The sequence below is a fragment of the Bufo gargarizans genome, chromosome 3, assembly GCF_014858855.1.
Source record: "Bufo gargarizans isolate SCDJY-AF-19 chromosome 3, ASM1485885v1, whole genome shotgun sequence".
Classification (NCBI taxonomy): domain Eukaryota; kingdom Metazoa; phylum Chordata; class Amphibia; order Anura; family Bufonidae; genus Bufo; species Bufo gargarizans.
Window position 1 is genome coordinate 277163553 of NC_058082.1, and position 25294 is coordinate 277188846.

The following is a 25294-nucleotide window of genomic DNA, read 5'->3' on the forward strand; positions in this document are numbered from 1 at the left end:
CTCCTCGGTCCCCAGACGTCTGTTGAGTGTTGTAAGAAGAAGGGGAGATGCCACACAGTGGTGAAAATGGCCTTGTCCCAACTTTTTGGGGATTTGTTGACACCATGAAATTCTGATTCAACATATTTTTCCCTTAAAATGGTACATTTTCTCAGTTTAAACTTTTGTTCCGTGATTTATGTTCTATTCTGAATAACATATTAGAAGTTGGCACCTCCACATCATTGCATTCAGTTTTTATTCACGATTTGTGTGTCCCAACTTTTTTGGAATCCGGTTTGTAAGAACTTCTCTGCACAGTCTCAGAAGTCCAGCAACGTCAGCATGATGTTGATGACGTATATGCAATCCAGAGCATGCGCAATAGGAATCTCAACACGCCAAGGACGCCATTGCCGTCTAGCAGGATCACGCTTCCACCATGTCAGTGAGTCTGCACACAGATGGCTGGTTACTTAGCCCCAGCAAACAATAATTATCAGCACCTTGCACTTTTAAACTATTACGTACCGATGCACATAAGCACTTGCACTTTTATATATAGTTTTATGATTTTTGTATTGTTACACACTATTAAATGGATTGTGCATACATGTATGTTTATGAATTAATTGTAATAATGGATTTATGACACGTGGATAATTTTATTTTTTGTAATCATGACACAACAGATGGTTCAAATTTTATGTATTGTAATGATCATGTGACACTTTGTTAATAAAGTGGGTGTATATATTTTGTTCACTGAGTCCCTTTTACTGCTTGAGAAAGGCTCAATTGTAGAGCCGAAACGTCACCACACCATGGGTGAATAAAAACACCAAAAAAGCTGCGTGCATTCCGCATTTTATGGAATGTCTGGCCCATAATAGAACAGTCCTATTTTGGGGGGGACAAAGTGACAGAAAAATGGCAAATTGCACGTTTTTTCTTTTCTTTTACGGTGTTCACCCCATAGGAGATATTTTTTTAAAATATTTTAATAGCTTGGACTTTTCGGACGTGGCGATATGTAATATGTTTATTTATTTATTGGTTATATATTTTATATGTAAAATTGGGAAAGGAGGTGATTTATACTTAATATTTTGGTGTGTTTTTTTTTAAAGGGAGTCTTTCACCTAATCTGAGCATTTTATACCGCTCAGATCAGGTTATAGACTCTTTAACCCTCATTACGATCATACCTGTCTCTTATGTGTCCCTCGCCCAGATAATGAAAATAACACTTTTTAAACTTATGCAAATTACCTTCTGAAGGTGCCCAGGGGCGGCGTTACTGGGCGATGTGCCCAGAAAAACACACCTCCAGCCGGCGGACGTCACGAGCGGCACCAGAGGACGGCGGGCTGGGAACTGGCCCGCACCTGCGCACTGCTCTGCCCATTATGGGCAGATGAACAGCTTTTCATATTGCGCATGCGCCGGCCAACTAAAGACAGCCGGCCGGCGCATGCGCAATATGAAAAGCTGTTCATCTGCCCATAATGGGCAGAGCAGTGCGCAGGTGCGGGGCCAGTTCCCAGCCCGCCGTCCTCTGGTGCCGCTCGTGACGTCCGCCGGCTGGAGGTGTGTTTTTCTGGGCACATCGCCCAGTAACGCCGCCCCTGGGCACCTTCAGAAGGTAATTTGCATAAGTTAAAAAAGTGTTATTTTCATTATCTGGGCGAGGGACACATAAGAGACAGGTATGATCGTAATGAGGGTTAAAGAGTCTATAACCTGATCTGAGCGGTCTAAAACGCTCAGATTAGGTGAAAGACTCCCTTTAAACTTTTTTTTTTTAACTTTTTATTTACTAACTATTAGTCCCCTTAGGGGCTAGAACCCTTTTCCTATTCACCCTAACTGAGCTCTATTAGGGTGAATATGATCTCACACTCTCCCTGCTGCCCTGTGCATAGTGCACACAGCAGCAGGGAGATTACAATGGCAGCCAGGGCTTCAGTAGCGTCCTGGCTGCCATGGTAACCGATCGGAACCCCAGGATTACACTGCTGGGGCTCTGATCAGAAGCTGCCACTGCACCACCAATGAGGAGGAGGGGACCCTGTGGCCCCTGCCACCAATGTTTTTAATACTGGGGTGGGGGGGGGGCACTGCGCCACCAATAAAGATAACTCGTCCATTAATTCAAATACAGGAGGCGAATACTGGCTATGCGGCACCTGAGGGGTTAACTGCCACGGATCTCAGCTACCTCTCATAGAGGTCGGGTGCAGGCTATATGATTCTGCAGCCAGTACCCGCCTCCTGTATTTGAATTAATGGACGAGTTATCGTTATTGGTGGGGCAGTGCCACAGCCTTTCCCCTCCTCTTCCCCTCTCTCCTCTCATTGGTGTCAGTGGTAACAGTGGCACAGGGGGGAGGGAGGGACTGCTTCCTTCTCCCCTATGCTGCTGAGGGAACATGGGGCGCGCTGAGAGCAGCCTAGTATCGGAAAATGGCAAATCCAGGTATCTAACAGATACCAGAACAAAAGTATCAACTGGGTAGCAATAATTCGATACCCGAGACAACCCTACCCTGCATACTTTTGTGCAGTGACACTCCCCCTACTGGTAACACTCATCTGGACCTTCATTGAAAACTGTTAATAATTCATTCATAATTGGTAGCAGAAATAATAGAAGAATGGCATAAGAATAGATGCTCCAGAATTGGAATTACATGGGGGATGCAAGTAGTTACTAAAACTGACATATCTAGAGCGGTGACAGGTCCTCTTTAAAGGGTAACTGTCATGTTTTCATCAAAAAATCAATTTTAGCATATGTTACTGCTGCAGCATCATTATGCATAAAGCAATCTTTAGTTTCTTCACATACCACTGTTTTCCTTGAGTTTTTACAATATGAGGACCTTCTCAAGATGGCTCCTCTGCCAGTTCTCTGAGGCCAAAACTGCTTTCCTTCACTTCCCATACACATTTGCTGTAGCCAGCAGCTCTCTGCCAGCCAATCAGATTGGATTACTGAGAGACACGCCTCCTCACTCTGAAGCCTAATGCAGGCATGCAGTGTGAAGGACTGCCCCTCTATCTTCTGTTTATACTAAAAGGAAGACAGGCAAGCCATAACAACTGTCTTTTGAGGGAGTAGTGGAAAGGGACAGAGGACATTAATGAAAGCTGTTATAAGGTAATTACAGATCTTTTGACAATCATTGAAAGACTAATTCATGTATACATGCCTAGCTCTAATAAACTAGCAAATAAATAAAAAAATATGACAGTTACACTTTAAGCTTTGCGGCATCCCTGTGGATGAGGTAATCTAGCTTTTGTACTAAGAAGAGAAGATTTAAGCTACACCACTAAGTTGATTGGGTTTTAGCCACGAGACTTATTGTTTAAATCACACATAATCCTCCTATGAGTCGCACCGTTCCAGTTCATTTGGTTACTGAATGCAAGGAAAGAAAGAGCTAAGCCAAATCATGGGCTGCACCTTTTTGTACTTGACCATTGTGAATAGCAATTGTAAAGGAATTAAGGATCTTGTAGTGGAGACTAAGCAATAGCTCATGATGATCCCTTGACTTGTGCTTGTCTAAGCAGGTATTACTGGTAAGCAGTTGTCTCAACAAGCCATTGAATTATTTGCCCAATACTCATTGGCCGAGTAAATATCAGACCATTGTCAGAGGAATCATTTTTGATTTATGAAATTTGTGATCATGTTACTATACCTCAGCTATGTGCACAAGGCGATCGTAAACAAAATAAAATGGGTATACGTTATTCACTGATTTAAAAAAAATACATTTTCTTTATAAAAATGATATTCAAGGTTTTATGGTTTTAGAATAGTCAAATGAATTCCCTAATTTTAAACTCAAGGGACCTTTTAGTTATGCCACTATGGGAACAAAGAATCTTGGACTTAAGACAATAGACTCACATCTGATTTAGTGCGAAGATCATAAGGATGGTACATCATTTTATATACACATACAATAGGGCTGGACAAATATTAAAATAAATTAGATTCATTGCCATTTCAGTGAAGCTGAATTATGATTGTATTCAAACTATGAAATCAATAGTAGCCCCCCAACCACCCGCAGGTGAGGCTAGTGTCAGACTGCACCAACACCACAAGAGCCTGGCACTGATTGAAGCTGAGGTCCTGCTGTAACGGAACTGAAAAAACTCAGATCCCAGAAATGTAATTCCCTAACCACACTGATCAAAAAGGACAGTGGCATCTAGGCAGTTAGATATGGGGAAGGGGCTGCCTTATTGACCATCTGCGAATAACCCGCAGGCCTACCATGACTGGATGCATATTAGGCTGTGATCTCTTGATCACCATGAGGAGGAAAGAACCTGCCTATAGAGATCAGAGACAGGATAGTGTGGAGGCACATATCTGGAGAAGGATACAAAACAATTCTGCTGCACTAAATGTTTCCAAGAGCATAGTAGCCTCCATAATTCTTAAATGGAAGAAGTTTGGAACAACAACTCTTCCTAGACCTGGAAATCCCACCATACTAGGTAATCGGTGGAGAAGGGCCTTGGTAAGAGAGGTGAATAAAAACCCAATGGTCACTGTGGCTGAGCTCTAAACATCCTGTGTGCAGATGGGAGAAACTACCAGAAGGTCAACCTGTAATGTAGCACTCCCTTAATCTAGGATTTATGGCAGAGTGGCCAGAAAAAGCCTCTCCTCAGTAAAAGACACATGAAAGCCCATCTGGAGTTTGGAAAAAGCACCCAAAGGACTCACACACTGTGAGAAAACAAGATTCTCTGGTTTGATGAAACAAAGACTGAACTAAATTTTGGCCTCAATTAAGTGTCATGTTTGGAGGAAACCAGACACTAAACCAATAGAGATGGCCTTGCGGTTTGCGGCGAACTTTGCCCATTCGCCGAACATGCAAACATATGGCGATATTCGCGCCCGCCATATTTTTTTACGTTGTGAAGGACTTTAACCCATGACACATCCATTAGGTGGTACAGGACAACCAATTGAGATGTTTTAGCACATAGACACATCCCCACCCTTAAAAAAAAACTAGTGGTACAAAAAGCTGGCCGTACAAATTGTATAGATGGCAATGTGCAATGCGTATGTGCTGTTTCAATCTGCAGGCCACACAGGAACTTTCCTTCAGTTCCAAGAGGTAGTTATCAAAGCCCTAATTTTTTAAAGACAGGCAGGGGAGGGTCCCAGTAGAGATGGCCTTGCGGTTCGCCTGGCGGTCGTTTTGCAGAGACTCGCCGAACATGCGAACATATGGTGATGTCCGCCGGCTCCAAATTCTTTTGCATTGAACCGAACTTTGACCCATGACACATCCATCTGGTAGGACAGGAAAGCCAATTGAGACATTTCAGCACATAGACACACCCCTTACATTCAGTCTTTTGCTAGTGTAGGGAGAGACTGCTGTGTGGAGAAGGGACAGCCTGTTATTGACACCAAATGTTAGCTAATAGGGCCACAAAAGTCCTTTTAAGGACTGGTATAGGTGTGCTATCGATAGGTGTGACTTGCTGAGGAGTGTAATATACTTATAATATACTTTATAACATGGAAAGTATATTATAGTGCAATTGTATTGTGCAGCATTTGTTTGCGGTTCTGCTGCGATACTGTAGCTAAACAGAGTGACAAACGCTATTGGAACAAATAATTTCTACTGGTGTGATATACCAGTTGCCCTCCCCCCCCCCCCCCCAAAAAAAAAAAAACGGATTGAGGCAAGGGTATGATATACCTATAATATAATTTAGCAAAAGAAAGGGCCACAGCAGCACAAGACCAGTGAAGTGGGTGCAGGAAATCCTCACAGCCGCAGGCTCACACGGCTATCATAAGTATAGCATCAAAGGATGAGGCAGCACTCCAAATGAGGTGAAAAATGGTGGATCTTTTATTCCCCTTGCAACGTTTCAACCGCTCAATGCGGTCTTTCTCAAGCATGCTTGAGAAAGATCGCATTGAGCGGTTGAAACGTTGCAAGGGGAATAAAAGATCCACCATTTTTCACCTCATTTGGAGTGCTGCCTCATCCTTTGATGCTATAATATAATTTATATATAGTGCATTTAAGTAGTGCAGCGTTTGTTTGCGGTTTTGCTGAGTTACGGCAGCTACACAGAGTGCCAAACGCTGTTGGAACAAATAATTTCTATTTGTGTGATATACCAGTTGCCCTTCCCCCCCCCAAAAAAAAAACTGATTGAGGCAAGGGTGTGATATACCTATAATATAATTTATATATAGTGCATTTAAGTAGTGCAGTATTTGTTTGCGGTTTTGCTGCATTACCGCAGCTACACCGAGTTACAAACGCTATTGGAACAAATAATTTCAACTGGTGTGATATACCAGTTGCCCCCCCAAAAAAGCGATTGAGGCAGGGGTGTTGTCACGGATGGTGTTGCAGAAAGCTGGAACTTATAAATAAATATCCCACTGGCTTGATCCCAAATTAAGGAGCATATGGGTGAGCCCTATAAAACCCCTAGAGCTCTCCCTGACTGCTATGCCCATGCAAAGGTCTTTATGGTAGACGATTGCATGTCCACGTACCTCATACTATGTGACACCTGAAAACCCTATAATAGTGAGGGGACACGACCACCAGCTCCCTGCACTTAATACGGACGGAGTCAGGGTCACCTAGAATCAAGCCAGCAAGGAAACACAAATAAAGGAAACAGACTTATCTGAGGAATCAGCAGAAGCAGCCTTCAGCAGAGAACACAATCCAGGAAGAAGTATAAACCGCAAAGTGAGGCAGTATGGGAGGGAATATAAAGGGAGACAATTAGTGTAAATAGGTGACAGCTGGGAGAAGGAAAGGAGATGACAAAGTGAAACCAAAACAAAGAACTTCATGCAGGTAGAGAAGAACATCTAACAGACCTCCTCACAGAAGTGGCGGTGACAGGTGTGATATACCAATAATACACTTTCCATATAGTGCATTTGGGTAGTGCAGCATTTGTTTGCGGTTTAGCCGCGTTACCGCATCTACACAGAGTGACAAACACTATTGGAACCAATAATTTCTACTGGTGTGATATACTAATAATATACTTTCTATATAATGCATTTGGGTAGTGCAGCATTTGTTTGCGGTTCTGCTGCGTTACCTCAGCTACAGATAGTGACAAAAGCCATTGGAACCAATAATTTCTACTGGTGTGATATACCAATTGCCCCCCGAAAAAACGGATTGAAGCAGGGGTGTTATATACCAATAATATACTTTCTATATAGTGCATTTAGATAGTGCAGCATTTGTTTGCAGTTTTGCTGCGTTACCTCAGCTACACAGAGTGACAAACGCCATTGGAACAAATAATTTCTACTGGTGTGATATACCAGTTGCCCCCCCAAAAAAACTGATGTAGGCAGGGGTGTGATATGCCTTCCTCCACAATTACTGCTCTTCTATAGGGACTTTTGTCACAGGCACATGTTGAAAATGACAGGCGCCTATTTTGCACATACGCATAAGCAAAAATTACATTGCCGATATTTTGCATTGAAAAAAATAATGAATGGAGATCGCAAATTCGAATAATACATCTGGTATGTCACTGTCCATGTTGTGGGACTATTTGTGCACTTCTAGTAATTATTTGCTGGCTGCAAAAATGACCTGAAGGTTTTTCAGGTTCGCCTGCCATTCAAGTCTATGATGCCCGCTGCGAACACACTGTTCACGAACATTTGAGCGCAAGCGCGCATTCGCGAACCGTCTCAGCCAATTCGTCATGCATCATGCTTTGGGGATGGTTTGGTTTTCAGGGAACAGGTAGACTGGTCAGGATTGGGGAAAGCTAAATGGACCAAAGTACAGAGATATTGTTAATGAAAACCTGATCCAGAGTCCTCTGGACCTCAGCCTGGGCTGAAGGTTTACCTTTCAACAACACAAAGGCCCTAAGCACACAGCGAAGACAACACATGGGTGACTTCGGGATAAGACAGATCCATGTCTTAAACCCAATCAAAAGTCTCAAAGAGCTATAAATGCTGTCCACTGAAGGTCCCCATGCAACCTGACAAAGCTTGAGAGGATGTGCAAGGAAGAATGGCAGAAAATCCTTAAAGGGGTTTTCCCATCTCAGACAATGGGGGCATTTTGCTAAGATATGACCTCATTGTCAGACAGGTGTGGATCCCACCTCTGGGACCCCGCACCTACACAGAGAACAGAGGTCCGAAAGTTGTGGGAGGCGCAATGCTCAAGCGCAGCCATCCTCCATTCATTTCTAAGGGGCTGCCGAACATAGCCGAGCGCTGACAAGTGTGGTGAGCTCCCATTCGCTACTACGGGGAGAGCGCTTGGTGGTGGCAGGACCCGGGGTCTTCTGGTCCTACCGTCCCTGCTCTGTCTTCGCTGCAGGTCCCAGAGGTAGGACCTGCACCTATCAGAGAATAGGGGAATATCCTAGCGATATGCCCCCATTGTCTCAGATAGGAATACCCCTTTATATACATGTGTGTAAACCTTGTGGCATCATACCCAAGACTGAATCTGTAATTGCTGCCAAAGATGCTTCAACTAAATACTGACTGAAGGGTCTGAATACTTATGTCAATGAAAGATTGTAATTTTGGTGCATTCCGTTCTGTTCAGTTACGTTTTATCCCCATTGACAATGAATGGGGACAAAACTGAAGCGTTTTTTTTCTGGTATTAAGACCCTATGATGGATCTCAATACCGGAAAATAGAAACGCTAGTGTGAAAGTAGCCTTAGTTGCAGCTCAGCTTTATAGATACCGTACACATAGATCCAATAGTTGTAAGGAGCTTCCTGGAAAGTAAATGAATAACCTATCCAACATCTAATGGCTGTTCTGTTATATAAGCTTCTAGTGTAGTGTGATAGCACGTTTCATATTTCTAGAGCAAACACACAAAGTGTTTCAGGTTGGATTTATGCTGCCCATAAACATTAGATAGCTGTGCATACTAAAGCTATGTTTATTACCAGCTTTAAAGGAATTAACCCTTAATTAACCTAGAGTTTTTATTTTTTTTGTGTTTTCGTTTTGCGCTTCCTGCCTTCCCAGAGCCATAACTTTTTTATTTGTCTGTTCACAAAGCCATATGAGGGCTTGATTTCTGCGGGACAAGTTGTACTTTTCAACACCACCATTTTATATTGCATATGATGTGGTGGGAAGTGTGCAAAACATTTCAAATGGGGTGAAATTGCAGTTTTACAGGTTTTTTATTTACGACGTTCGATGTAAAACTGACCGGTTACTTTCATTCTACAGGTCAGTACGAATCCGGCAATACCTTATATGTATAGTTTTTCTTGCGTTTTGATAGTGATAAAAAATTAAAAAGTGGGAAAAAAATATTTATTTATTTTTGTCGCCATATAACTTTTTTGTAATTATGTGTACGGAGCTGTATGGGGGCTCATTTTTTGCGGGGTGATCTGAACTTTTCATTGATATCATTCTGGGGTGTATATGACTTTTTGATCACTTTTTATTTAATTTATTTGTAGAAAATGAAGCAACCAAACACAGCGAATCGGCCATTTGGACGCTTTTTTCTGTTTTGCTGTTTTCCGGATGGGAAATATATTTTCATATTTTTATACTATGGGTGTATTCGCACATTGCGACACCCATGATGTCTATTTTATTAATTGTTTTAGTCCTTTTATTATAATTTTTTTTTTTTCATTTTTAAAAACTTTTTCATTTTTTTTACACTTTTTTATATTTCCCATAGGGAACTATAACATGCAATCATTCGATTGCTATTATCATAGACTACAATGCACTAGCATTGGAATCTATGATGATTTTACTACTTTCCTATGAAGCCCTATTACAGGCAAGGGCTCCATAGGAAATACTATGCAGCAGCCTCCTGTCATTCACAAAGACAGGGGCTGCTGCACACACGCTCCGGCTCCTCCGATCGCCGCACGGGGAAGCCGGAGCATAACCGAAAGCGCGAGCTTTCAGTTTTCAGTGCGCTCAGATGTCGTGGTCAGGATTGACCACGGCATCTGAGGGGTTAAATGTCCATGATCGGCATTACTGCCGGTTGCCGACATGAGCCGTGGGTGTCTGCTATAAGAAGCAGGCGGCCACCAGCGGCTATGGTGCCCGCAGCGCTCAGCAGCGAGCGCCATCTATAAAGACCCGGCCAGCGTGGTACATGTACGGCACAGGTCGTTAAGGGGTTAAAGACATTAAACAGTTAAAGGGTTTTCCCGGCATCCACGGCCATCTAATGTTTGATGAAGCTGTGGCCTCCTCACAGGTTACCAAGCACATTGCATAGTGCTATTGCATCCCAAGTCCATTTCACTTAGGCCTCTTTCACACTGGCATGTGTGCCCCGTTGCCGTATCGCGGGCCGCAATGCACGAGGAAAGTCTGTGTGGCAGCCGCAGCAGATCACTTGAATGGGTCCATGATCCGGCCGTTCCGCAAAAAGATAGGACATGTTCTAGTGCTTCCGTAGGGTTCCGTGGTTACGTTCCTCACCATTCCGCATCTCCGGATTTGCAGACCCATTCAAGTGAATGGGTCCGCATCCGTGATGCGGAATGCCCATGGAACTGCACCGTGTATTGCGGATCCGCAAATGCGGTCCGCAATACGGCAACAGGGCACACACGCGAGTGTGAATGAGGCCTTAATGGGACTGAGCTGCGCTTAGGCCATATGACCAATGAACATGACGATATTGGCCTAGGAAAAGGCCATGTGCACTGAACAGGGAGGATGGAGTAAGCCACTGCTGCTGGCCTCTGGCAGCAGCTTATCACCCCAAGAAAAAAAGCACTGGGAATATTGAAATCCAGCAGCCCAATCCTTATCTCCCTTGACATCTGAAGTTAAAGTCGTGCTTTAGTCTGAACTGGCATACCTCGCCACAAATGTATCAAGTGTTGTACATTGTTTGATAAATTTGGCGCATCTAAATCTAACACTTTCACCTAGAAATGTAACTCAATTTGTTATGCCATTCCCCTTCTGGATTGAGACTGCAACTTTTTATGCAGTGATAAATCTGGTGTGAAATAAATTACATTAGCTATCCACACCCACTTCCGACCTGCAGTACCCCAGAGGGTTGCTGCAAATTGTTATTTTGCTACTGACGGGTTAATGTCCATTGTTAATGTTAATGCACTTTTTCTGTGTGATGTTTTTTATCCAATAGCGGAAATGGGAACCTGGTTTAGTTATTTTGCCCTGCTCAGTGGGAGGAGGCCCTTCTCCTCTGGGTCAGGAGTTTAGTAGTTGACTGAAGCAGTCTAAGGGCTTGTTCACACGAACGTGGTTTTGGTCCGCATCCGAGCCGCATTCAATGTTCTGCGGCCCCGCAAAAATTATGAGGCATGTCCTATTTTTGTCTGTTTTGCGGACAAGAATAGGCATTTCTTTAATGGGCCTCCTGTTCCGTTTCTCAAAATGCGGAAGGCACAGGGACGGCATCCGTGTTTCGCGGATCCGCAATTTGCGGATCGCAAAACACGGCACGGTCGTGTGAACAAGCCCTAAGAGAGAGGACACATCTGCAGGTGCCTGTGCACAGGGGTGAACTGAAAACTTAAAGTGGCCCTGGAAAAAAAAGAAATAATAGTGGCCCTGTGTTGTAGGCGAGTCCAAATTAACAGAAGGTGAGGCAACCCAAGACACAAGTAGACAAGGACAAAAGAAGTAGGTGTGTGCAAAGGTACCAGATGAACCCAGCCCCTGAGGCTCAGGTGGCCCCCTGGGCATCATCCCACTGGGCAGTTTTCCTGTAGGGTCTATGGCCAATGGATCCCTGTCTGTGCAGAAGAGAGATCTGTTGTAAGAAACCCTCATCCTTGCATCCCAACAACTACCACCATCCTCTGAGGGTACACCGCCTCAGGCAGCCACCATGCTTATATTGTGGATTAGCTATCCCATTAAGGATCTGCATCCAGCTGTAGGAACTGTAATACGTATTGTGAATGATCTGATCTGTGATTTGCATCTGAAGTGGAGAGACTCAAAGTCAGCCATCTTACTCTGGAGAATCGGAACTGAATGCTACCCGTGCCTAAACTACTTGAGGAAAGAACACTGGATGTGTTACCCCTACACTGGCCTGATTATTACCTGGCACCACTATTGGATGGCCTCCATCACGAGGGAGCCCTGCCTTGCACCTCTAAACCTCACATCAAAGACACCCCATCTAACACCAAGCAGGAGCCTTGGAGTGCCCGAGGGAAGAAAGGGTGCAATCTAGAGTCACAGCCAGGGTGAGGACTACCACTGTGAAGTGTGAGTACTACCACCCCCATCATAGCCACCACCACTCCTCCTATCTTCGCCTCCTCTCTGGGTCACTGCACACCCACTTTTCTAAACTGAAATGAGTGGTGTAAAAATGCAAATAAGCCCAAAAAGTCACAAAAGCCCTATTCTGTGATTTTTCAAAGCCAGAATTCTGGAAGGCAGGGTGTGGTAAATTCCCTCCACACCCCTTGACCTTAATATGGTTGACAGATGGGGGCCATGTGGCAGATAGCCAATGTTTGATATGTACATGGGTTACAGACAGTTTACTAATGAGATGGGAATGCAGAGAATGGTCATGTTGGCAGGTGGCCTGGCTCGGCTTGAATGAGAGGTCTCTCCATATCTGTGAATAGCTGTTTGTAACCATGGAGTCCGTTAGTATTTCCTTCTGTCAATGGTTCCGGCATGAGACTACGGACAAGGTTCCCTTTAAATTGCTTCAAGGATAACAACCCTTCTTATTCTGAAAGTTTCAGTTGTCAATGTACAGAAAAGTTGCTGTTTGGTTAGGTGCAGAGTGGTCACCATACCAGAATTTTGACTTCTATTTCAACACCAAGAAATGTATTGCGATACTCAATACCAATGTGATATAATTAATAGAAAAACAATATATCCGCACATTAACCCCATGTTGCTGTAGAAATAATAAAGGTAAGGCACAGCATAGAGTCATAAGAATAGATGCTCCAGAATTGTTATTATATGGGGAATGCAAGTAGTTACTAAAACTGACATGTCAGGAATTGTGACGGGTCCTGTTTAGGGTCCATTCACACGGATCCCCAAAACACTGAGACCGGCCATGTGCACCTGGCCGACGCTATAATATAAAATGCCTATTCTTGTCCACTATTGCGGACAAGAATAGGGCATGTTCTATTTTTTTGCGGCGCCGCGGAACGGAAGTTCGGGGCAGCAGAATGGAACTGCGGATGCGGACAGCACACTGTGTCTTGTCCACATCTTTTCCGGCCCCATTGAAAATGAATGGGTCCGCACCTGTTCCGCATAATTGCGGAACAGGTCCAGACCATTCATACGGATGTCTGTATGGAGCCTTAATGTGAGGCACATGGTATTAGCAATTTGCACCTCCATGTGCCTCACATTAATAGTAAAGAACCCTATCATGTGCCTCAAATTAAACCCGTGTTGTCCATTTCGTGAGGAGGTCCATAATGGGGAGACTATTAATGTGGAGCACATGGTTTTACCAATTCAGGCCGCCATGTGCCTCATATTAATAGTAAATAACCCCATCATGTGCCTCACATAAATAGTAACTAACCCCATCATGTACCTCACATTAATAGTAAATAACCCCATCATGTGCCTCACATAAATAGTAAATAACCCCATCATGTGCCTCATATTAATAGTAAATAACCCCATCATGTACCTCACATTAATAGTAAATAACCCCATCATGTACCTCACATTAATAGTAAATAACCCCATCATGTACCTCACATTAATAGTAAATAACCCCATCATGTACCTCACATTAATAGTAAATAACCCCATCATGTGCCTCATATTAATAGTAAATAACCCCATCATGTACCTCACATTAATAGTAAATAACCCCATCATGTACCTCACATTAATAGTAAATAACCCCATCATGTACCTCACATTAATAGTAAATAACCCCATCATGTACCTCACATTAATAGTAAATAACCCCATCGTGTGCCTCATATTAATAGTAAATAACCCCATCATGTACCTCACATTAATAGTAAATAACCCCATCATGTACCTCACATAAATAGTAAATAACCCCATCATGTGCCTCATATTAATAGTAAATAACCCCATCATGTACCTCACATTAATAGTAAATAACCCCATCATGTACCTCACATTAATAGTAAATAACCCCATCATGTACCTCACATTAATAGTAAATAACCCCATTGTGTGCCTCATATTAATAGTAAATAACCCCATCATGTACCTCACATTAATAGTAAATAACCCCATCATGTACCTCACATTAATAGTAAATAACCCCATTGTGTGCCTCATATTAATAGTAAATAACCCCATCGTGTGCCTCATATTAATAGTAAATAACCCCATCATGTACCTCACATTAATAGTAAATAACCCCATTGTGTGCCTCATATTAATAGTAAATAACCCCATCGTGTGCCTCATATTAATAGTAAATAACCCCATCATGTACCTCACATTAATAGTAAATAACCCCATCATGAACCTCACATAAATAGTAAATAACCCCATCATGTACCTCACATAAATAGTAACTAACCCCATCATGTACCTCACATTAATAGTAAATAACCCCATCATGTACCTCACATTAATAGTAAATAACCCCATCATGTACCTCACATTAATAGTAAATAACCCCATCATGTGCCTCATATTAATAGTAAATAACCCCATCATGTACCTCACATTAATAGTAAATAACCCCATCATGTACCTCACATTAATAGTAAATAACCCCATCATGTACCTCACATTAATAGTAAATAACCCCATCATGTACCTCACATTAATAGTAAATAACCCCATCGTGTGCCTCATATTAATAGTAAATAACCCCATCATGTACCTCACATTAATAGTAAATAACCCCATCATGTACCTCACATAAATAGTAAATAACCCCATCATGTGCCTCATATTAATAGTAAATAACCCCATCATGTACCTCACATTAATAGTAAATAACCCCATCATGTACCTCACATTAATAGTAAATAACCCCATCATGTACCTCACATTAATAGTAAATAACCCCATTGTGTGCCTCATATTAATAGTAAATAACCCCATCGTGTGCCTCATATTAATAGTAAATAACCCCATCATGTACCTCACATTAATAGTAAATAACCCCATTGTGTGCCTCATATTAATAGTAAATAACCCCATCGTGTGCCTCATATTAATAGTAAATAACCCCATCATGTACCTCACATTAATAGTAAATAACCCCATCATGAACCTCACATAAATAGTAAATAACCCCATCATGTACCTCACATAAATAGTAACTAACCCCATCATGTACCTCACATTAATAGTAAATAACCCCATCATGTGCCTCACATAAATAGTAAATAACCCCATCATGTGCCTCATATTAATAGTAAATAACCCCATCATGTACCTCACATTAATAGTAAATAACCCCATCATGTACCTCACATTAATAGTAAATAACCCCATCATGTACCTCACATTAATAGTAAATAACCCCATCATGTACCTCACATTAATAGTAAATAACCCCACCATGTGCCTCACATTAATAGTAAATAACCCCATCATGTACCTCACATTAATAGTAAATAACCCCATCATGTACCTCACATTTATAGTAAATAACCCCATCATGTACCTCACATTAATAGTAAATAACCCCATTGTGTGCCTCATATTAATAGTAAATAACCCCATCATGTACCTCACATTAATAGTAAATAACCCCATCATGTACCTCACATAAATAGTAAATAACCCCATCATGTGCCTCATATTAATAGTAAATAACCCCATCATGTACCTCACATTAATAGTAAATAACCCCATCATGTGCCTCATATTAATAGTAAATAACCCCATCATGTACCTCACATTAATAGTAAATAACCCCATCATGTGCCTCATATTAATAGTAAATAACCCCATCATGTACCTCACATTAATAGTAAATAACCCCATCATGTACCTCACATTAATAGTAAATAACCCCATCATGAACCTCACATAAATAGTAAATAACCCCATCATGTACCTCACATAAATAGTAACTAACCCCATCATGTACCTCACATTAATAGTAAATAACCCCATCATGTGCCTCACATAAATAGTAAATAACCCCATCATGTGCCTCATATTAATAGTAAATAACCCCATCATGTACCTCACATTAATAGTAAATAACCCCATCATGTACCTCACATTAATAGTAAATAACCCCATCATGTACCTCACATGAATAGTAAATAACCCCATCATGTACCTCACATTAATAGTAAATAACCCCACCATGTGCCTCATATTAATAGTAAATAACCCCATCATGTACCTCACATTAATAGTAAATAACCCCATCATGTACCTCACATTAATAGTAAATAACCCCATCATGTACCTCACATTTATAGTAAATAACCCCATCATGTACCTCACATTAATAGTAAATAACCCCATTGTGTGCCTCATATTAATAGTAAATAACCCCATCATGTACCTCACATTAATAGTAAATAACCCCATCATGTACCTCACATAAATAGTAAATAACCCCATCATGTGCCTCATATTAATAGTAAATAACCCCATCATGTACCTCACATTAATAGTAAATAACCCCATCATGTGCCTCATATTAATAGTAAATAACCCCATCATGTACCTCACATTAATAGTAAATAACCCCATCATGTGCCTCATATTAATAGTAAATAACCCCATCATGTACCTCACATTAATAGTAAATAACCCCATCATGTACCTCACATAAATAGTAAATAACCCCATCATGTGCCTCATATTAATAGTAAATAACCCCATCATGTACCTGATATTAATAGTAAATAACCCCATCATGTGCCTGATATTAATAGTAAATAACCCCATCATGTACCTGATATTAATAGTAAATAACCCCATCATGTACCTCACATTAATAGTGAATAACCCCATCATGTACCTGATATTAATAGTAAATAACCCCATCATGTACCTGATATTAATAGTGAATAACCTCATCATGTAAATCACATTAATAGTAAATAACCCCATCATGTGCCTGATATTAATAGTAAATAACCCCATCATGTACCTGATATTAATAGTAAATAACCTCATCATGTACCTCACATTAATAGTGAATAACCCCATCATGTACCTGATATTAATAGTAAATAACCACATCATGTACCTCACATTAATATTGAATAACCACATCATGTACCTGATATTAATAGTAAATAACCCCATCATGTACCTCACATTAATAGTGAATAACCCCATCATGTACCTGATATTAATAGTGAATAACCCCATCATGTACCTGATATTAATAGTGAATAACCCCATCATGTGCCTGATATTAATAGTAAATAACCCCATCATGTACCTGATATTAATAGTAAATAACCCCATCATGTGCCTGATATTAATAGTAAATAACCCCATCATGTACCTGATATTAATAGTAAATAACCCCATCATGTACCTCACATTAATATTGAATAACCCCATCATGTACCTGATATTAATAGTAAATAACCCCATCATGTACCTCACATAAACCAATCTTGCCCATTATGTGATGAGGAACATGATTGAGTTACTACTAATGTGAGGCATATGATGTTATTAGTTTTGACCCTCAACGTGTTTCCCATTTATACTTACCTCACACATTAACCACTTCAGCCCCGCTAGGTGAAACCCCCTTCATGACCAGAGCACTTTTTACACTTCGGCACTACACTCCTTTCACCGTTTATCGCTCGGTCATGCAACTTACCACCCAAATGAATTTTACCTCCTTTTCTTCTCACTAATGGAGCTTTCATTTGGTGGTATTTTATTGCTGCTGACATTTTTACTTTTTTTGTTATTAATCAAAATGTAACAATTTTTTTGCAAAAAAAATGACATTTTTCACTCTAAGCTGTAAAATTTTGCAAAAAAAACGACATCCATATATAAATTTTTCGCCAAATTTATTGTTCTACATGTCTTTGATAAAAAAAAAATGTTTGGGCAAAAAAAAAATGGTTTGGGTAAAAGTTATAGCATTTACAAACTATGGTACAAAAATGTGAATTTCCGCTTTTTGAAACAGCTCTGACTTTCTGAGCACCTGTCATGATTCCTGAGGTTCTACAATGCCCAAACAGTAGAAAACCCCCACAAATGACCCCATTTCGGAAAGTAGACACCCTAAGGTATTCGCTGATGGGCATAGTGAGTTCATAGAACTTTTTATTTTTTGTCACAAATTAGCGGAAAATGATGATGATTTTTATTTTTTATTTTTTCTTACAAAGTCTCATATTCCACTAACTTGCGACAAAAAATAAAAAATTCTAGGAACTCGCCATGCCCCTCACGGAATACCTTGGGGTGTCTTCTTTCCAAAATGGGGTCACTTGTGGGGTAGTTATACTGCCCTGGCAATTTAGGGGCCCAAATGTGTGAGAAGAACTTTGCAATCAAAATGTGTAAGAAATGACCGGTGAAATCCGAAAGGTGCACTTTGGAATGTGGGCCCCTTTGCCCACCTTGGCTGCAAAAAAGTGTCACACATCTGGTATCGCCGTACTCAGGAGAAGTTGGGGAATGTGTTTTGGGGTGTCATTTTACATATACCCATGCTGGGTGAGAAAAATATCTTGGTCAAATGCCAACTTTGTATAAAAAAATGGGAAAAGTTGTCTTTTGCCAAGATATTTCTCTCACCCAGCATGGGTATATGTAAAATGACACCCCAAAACACATTCCCCAACTTCTCCTGAGTACGGCGATACCAGATGTGTCACACTTTTTTGCTGCCAAGGTGGGCAAAGGGGCACATATTCCAAAGTGCACCTTTCGGATTTTGCAGGGCATTTTTTACACATTTTGATTGCAAAGTACTTCTCACACATTTGGGCCCCTAAATTGCCAGGGCAGTATAACTACGCCACAAGTGACCCCATTTTGGAAAGAAGACACCCCAAGGTATTCCGTGAGGGGCATGGCGAGTTCCTAGAATTTTTTATTTTTTGTCGCAAGTTAGTGGAATATGAGACTTTGTAAGGAAAAAAGAAAAAAAAAGAAAAATCATCATTTTCCGCTAACTTGTGACAAAAAATAAAAAATTCTAGGAACTCGCCGTGCCCCTCACGGAATACCTTGGGGTGTCTTCTTTCCAAAATGGGGTCACTTGTGGCGTAGTTATACTGCCCTGGCAATTTAGGGGCCCAAATATGTAAGAAGTACCTTGCAATCAAAATGTGTAAAAAATGGCCTGCGAAATCCGAAAGGTGCACTTTGGAATATGTGCCCCTTTGCCCACCTTGGCTGCAAAAAAGTGTCACACACCTGGTATCGCCGTACTCAGGAGAAGTTGGGCAATGTGTTTTGGGGTGTCATTTTACATATACCCATGCTGGGTGAGAGAAATATCTTGGCAAAAGACAACTTTTCCCATTTTTTTATACAAAGTTGGCATTTGACCAAGATATTTTTCTCACCCAGCATGGGTATATGTAAAATGACACCCCAAAACACATTCCCCAACTTCTCCTGAGTACGGCGATACCACATGTGTGACACTTTTTTGCAGCCTAGATGCGCAAAGGGGCCCAAATTCCTTCTAGGAGGGCATTTTTAGACATTTGGATCCCAGACTTCTTCTCACACTTTCGGGCCCCTAAAAAGCCAGGGCAGTATAAATACCCCACATGTGACCCCACTTTGGAAAGAAGACACCCCAAGGTATTCAATGAGGGGCATGGCGAGTTCCTAGAATTTTTTTTTTTTTGCATAAGTTAGCGGATATTGATTTTTTTTTGTTTTTTTCTCACAAAGTCTCACTTTCCGCTAACTTAGGACAAAAATTTCAATCTTTCATGGACTCAATATGCCCCTCACGGAATACCTTGGGGTGTCTTCTTTCCGAAATGGGGTCACATGTGGGGTATTTATACTGCCCTGGCTTTTTAGGGGCCCTAAAGCGTGAGAAGAAGTCTGGAATATAAATGTCTAAAAATGTTTACGCATTTGGATTCCGTGATGGGTATGGTGCGTCCATGTGAGATTTTATTTTTTGACACAAGTTAGTGGAATATGAGACTTAGTAAGAAAAAACAAAAACAAAAACAAACAAAAAATTTCCGCTAACTTGTGCCAAAAAAAATGTCTGAATGGAGCCTTACCGGGGGGGGGGGGGGGGGTGATCAATGACAGGGGGGTGATCACCCATATAGACTCCCTGATCACCCCCCTGTCATTGATCACCCCCCCTGTAAGGCTCCATTCAGACATCCGCATGATTTTTTACGGATCCACAAAACACATGCGGACGTCTGGATGGAGCCTTACAGGGGGGTTATCAATGACAGGGGGTGATCACCCCCCTGTCACTGATCACCCCCCCTGTAAGGCTCCATTCAGACATCCGTATGATTTTTTACGGATCCATGGATCCATGGATCGGATCCACAGAACGCATGCGGACGTCTGAATGGAGCCTTACAGGGGGGGTTATCAATGACAGGGGGTGATCAGGGTAATCAGGGTGATCACCCCCCTGTCACTGATCACCCCCCCTGTAAGGCTCCATTCAGACATCTGCATGATTTTTTACGGATCCATGGATACATGTATCGGATCCACAAAACGCATGCGGACGTCTGAATGGAGCCTTACAGGGGGGTTATCAATGACAGGGGGTGATCAGGGTAATCAGGGTGATCACCCCCCTGTCACTGATCACCCCCCCTGTAAGGCTCCATTCAGACATCCGCATGATTTTTTACGGATCCATGGATACATGTATCGGATCCACAGAACGCATGCGGACGTCTGAATGGAGCCTTACAGGGGGGTTATCAATGACAGGGGGTGATCAGGGTAATCAGGGTGATCACCCCCCTGTCACTGATCACCCCCCCTGTAAGGCTCCATTCAGACATCCGCATGATTTTTTACGGATCCATGGATACATGTATCGGATCCACAGAACGCATGCGGACGTCTGAATGGAGCCTTACAGGGGGGTTATCAATGACAGCGGGTGATCAGGGTAATCAGGGTGATCACCCCCCTGTCACTGATCACCCCCCCTGTAAGGCTCCATTCAGACATCCGCATGATTTTTTACGGATCCATGGATCGGATCCACAAAACGCATGCGGACGTCTGAATGGAGCCTTACAGGGGGGTTATCAATGACAGGGGGGTGATCAGGGAGTGTATATGGGTGATCACCCGCCTGTCATTGATCACCCCCTGTAAGGCTCCATTCAGACGTCCGCATGTGTTTTGCGGATCCGATCTATGGATCCGTAAAAATCATGCGGACGTCTGAATGGAGCCTTACAGGGGAGTGATCAATGACAGGGGGGTGATCAATGACAGGGGGTGATCAGGGAGTGTATATGGGTGATCACCCGCCTGTCATTGATCACCCCCCTGTAAGGCTCCATTCAGACGTCCGTATGCTTTTTGCGGATCCGATCCATGTATCCGTGGATCCGTAAAAATCATACGGACGTCTGAACGGAGCCTGACAGGGGGGTGATCAATGACAGGGCGGTGATCAATGACAGGGGGGTGATCAGGGTGTTTATATGGGGTGATCATGGGTGATCAGGGGTTTATAAGGGGTTAATAAGTGACAGGGGGGGGGGGGGTGTAGTGTAGTGTGGTGTTTGGTGCGACTGTACTGACCTACCTGAGTCCTCTGGTGGTCGATCCTAACAAAAGGGACCACCAGAGGACCAGGTAGGAGGTATATTAGACGCTGTTATGAAAACAGCGTCTAATATACCTGTTAGGGGTTAAAAAATTCGGATCTCCAGCCTGCCAGCGAACGATCGCCGCTGGCATGCTGGAGATCCACTCGCTTACCTTCCGTTCCTGTGAGCGCGCGCGCCTGTGTGCGCGCGTTCACAGGAAATCTCGCGTCTCGCGAGATGACGCATATATGCGTGACTGTGCGCCAGCCTGCCACCTCAACAACAGATTACCATCCACAACAACAGGAGGAGGTGGCAGCGGTGATGGTTCTAGAGGTGGAACATACTTCTTGAGCAGCGACTTATGGAAGACGTTATGGATCTTAAAAGTCTGAGGTAGCTCCAGGCGAAAAGCCACAGGGTTAATGACGGCTACAATTTTATAAGGACCAATGAACCTAGGACCCAGTTTCCAAGAGGGAACCTTCAACTTAATATTCCTAGTAGACAACCACACATAGTCATTCACTCCTAGGTCCGGACCTGGCGACCGTTTCTTATCGGCCATGCATTTGTATTTACCACTCATATTTTTCAAGTTAGCTTGCACCTTCTGCCATACCGATGAAAGAGATGAAGAAAACCGTTCCTCTTCGGGAACCCCAGAAGACCCCCCCTCTTTGAAAGTACAAAATTGGGGATGAAAACCGTATGCACCAAGAAATGGTGACTTGCCACCTAGGCGGTCCGGAGGTGGTTAAAGAGCTACCTATCCTCAGGATAGGTCATCTGTATCTGATCAGTGGGGGACTGACACCCGGGACCCCCGCCGATCAGCTATTTGAGAAGGCATTGGTACTCGCAGTGGCACCTTGGCCTTGTCACAGTATTTCCTAGACCAATAAAGACACGTTCATGTGTCACGTGGCCTAGACACAACTCAGCCCCAAAGAACTGAATAGGTGGAGCTGCCATACTTATACAATATACGGTGCTGTGTTTGCATGCGACGTATGAGCAGATATGTCATTTTTACAATACATGTAGTAGGTCACATCCAGGGGCGCACTGGACACTTAAAGTGGCCCTGGAAAAAATACTAGAAGTAGACCCGTTTTGTAGTCGGGTCCAAATTGACGGAGGGCAGGGTCAGCAATACCATATTGTGGCACATTAAACCAACCCAACACAGCCAAATACCACAGTCCATCACAAAATACATCCCCAAAAACTTCCACTGGCCGGCTGTGAGGATGACCCAGGTCCTGGGCATCAGCCCACCAGGAAATTTCCCTGTAGGGTCCATGGCCAGTCCACCCCTGGTCACATCAGACTCCATAGCCCAATCTTCATGTCATCTATCAATTAAAATCCTACTTCATACCCATGACACCGCTGTGTCCTCTCCAGTGGGGCTTTACTGTTCTGACTGCAGCGGTGATGTGTCTATATACCGTACATGACCGCAGCAGCCGATAACTGGCCTCAGTGGTCTTGTGCTATATAGCGCTGAGGCCAGTGACTGACCGCAGCTCGCAACACATCATGGCTGCAGCTAAGCCATTACATAAATGCTGCAGAGGTGTGGAGGAACTGTAAGGCAGGGATGGAGGAGATTTGGGCAGAAGTATCTTCATTATTACCAGAGTATACCCTGCACTAGGTACATGAAGGACAACCCCTTTAATACAACCTGCATATGATCCCTGGTAACACATAAAGTGTATATACATCTGCAGAGGCGCCTCACCCGCCTCATCTGCGGTGGATGGAGTGCTGGAGACGTGGCCCCTCTTCTTGCTGGGTTTGGTGAGGAGTCTCTCCTTCTTCTTGCTCCCATCAGCAGGGGGCAATCTGGCGGTCTCCCTCCCCTGTTTAGTCCGCGGCTTGGCTCTGGTGCGCCGGCCGCCCTGCGCTTCTTCCATGATGTCCCGGCAGATTCTGCGCTCGGCGGACGGAGCAGTACACGAGCACGTGGGGCAGCAGGACGCGTCTCCCTGGTAACAGGGCGGGGCCTGACAGTGGACTGTTTCCCCCAGTGATGGTCAGAAGCTCTGGGAGGCGGGGCCGCCCTGCTGTACCAGATACGGTCTGACAACTTACCAAAAGTCAGATTGACGGAATTGCTCCCAGAAGAAGGGGATAATTATTGCCGATCTCTATCAGTCTATCTATCCATTAGCTCTCTCATATCTATCAAAACAAAAAGAAACAGCAGCACTGTCAATAAGGTGATGGGTGCAATCCCTCCAGGACAATAGGCAGTAGTCCACTAAAAGATCTAAAACAAAAAATGAGGCAGCACTCCCAAGCCTTGGGAATAAACGTTATTTGGAGTGCTGCTTCATTTTTGTTTTTTTGTATCTATCTATCCATATCTATCTATCTCCTATCTAACTATCTATCTATCTATCTATCTATCCATCTCATATCTATCTATCTATCTCCTATCTAACTATCTATCTATCTATCTATCTATCTATCTATCTATCTATCAATCTTTACTAGTATCTATCTATCTATCTATCTATCTATCTATCTATCTATCATCTATCCATCTATCCTAGTATCTATCTATCTATCTATCTATCTATCTATCATCTATCTATCTTGTAATAGTTGTCATCAGAGATGAGGAGAGGCTCCTCAGAGCTGACTGGCTGCTTAGTACCAGAATCCTCCCTATAAAAACTGGTCAGTCTGCCCTACACCGATAAAAAAGTGTCCCGCTCCACTGACAATTGCCACCGGCTACATACTAATAACTGCTCAGTTGAACAGGACCCCACTGGATGTATATAAAATCATATTAGGGCTCTTTCACACTTGCGTTCTTTTCTTCCGGCATAGAGTTCCGTCGTCGGGGCTCTATGCCGGAAGAATCCTGATCAGTTCTATCCTAATGCATTCTGAATGGAGTGAAATCCGTTCAGGATGCATCAGGATGTCTTCAGTTCCGGAACGGAACGTTTTTTGGCAGGAGAAAATACCGCAGCATGCTGCGCTTTTTGCTCCGGCCAAAAATCCTGAAGACTAGCCGCAAGGCCGGATCCGGAATTAATGCCCATTGAAAGGCATTGATCCGGATCCGGCCTTAAGCTACACGTTGTTTCGGCGCATGGATGACGTGATCGCATGGCACGTCATCCATGAACATGGGGCGCTCTGACGTCATTCTGGAGCGCCCCGGGAGCCGGCGGACTGTAAGTATACTGCTCCCCCGCTCCCCACTACTACTATGGCAACCAGGACTTTAATAGCGTCCTGGGTGCCACAGTAACACTGAACGCATTTTGAAGACGGATCCGTCTTCAAATGCTTTCAGTACACTTGCGTTTTTCCGGATCCGGCGTGTAATTCCGGCAAGTGGAGTACACGCCGGATCTGGACAACGCAAGTGTGAAAGAGCCCTTAAACACTGCAGTCTGTATTAAGTGTACACTCCAGGAAAGCCCCCGCTGTATACCATAAATGGATCCTTAGGCCCCCGGTATACCTAAGGATGTCAAAAGCATGTTTTTCTTTCCTCTGCCGGATCAGTATCCATC

At 43.0% G+C, this 25294-nt stretch overlaps 1 protein-coding gene across 1 annotated transcript in view; it reads right to left on the reverse strand.

Annotated features, from left to right (window-relative positions):
* C3H17orf97 (chromosome 3 C17orf97 homolog) overlaps positions 1-23671 on the reverse strand; it is a 44787-nt gene extending 21116 nt beyond the window's left edge. The window contains exon 1 of the mRNA XM_044285601.1: positions 23497-23671. Within this exon, the coding sequence (XP_044141536.1) occupies positions 23497-23671 (175 nt within the window). The remainder of the gene's footprint in view (positions 1-23496) is intronic.
* Between the last annotated feature and the right edge of the window lie 1623 nt (positions 23672-25294).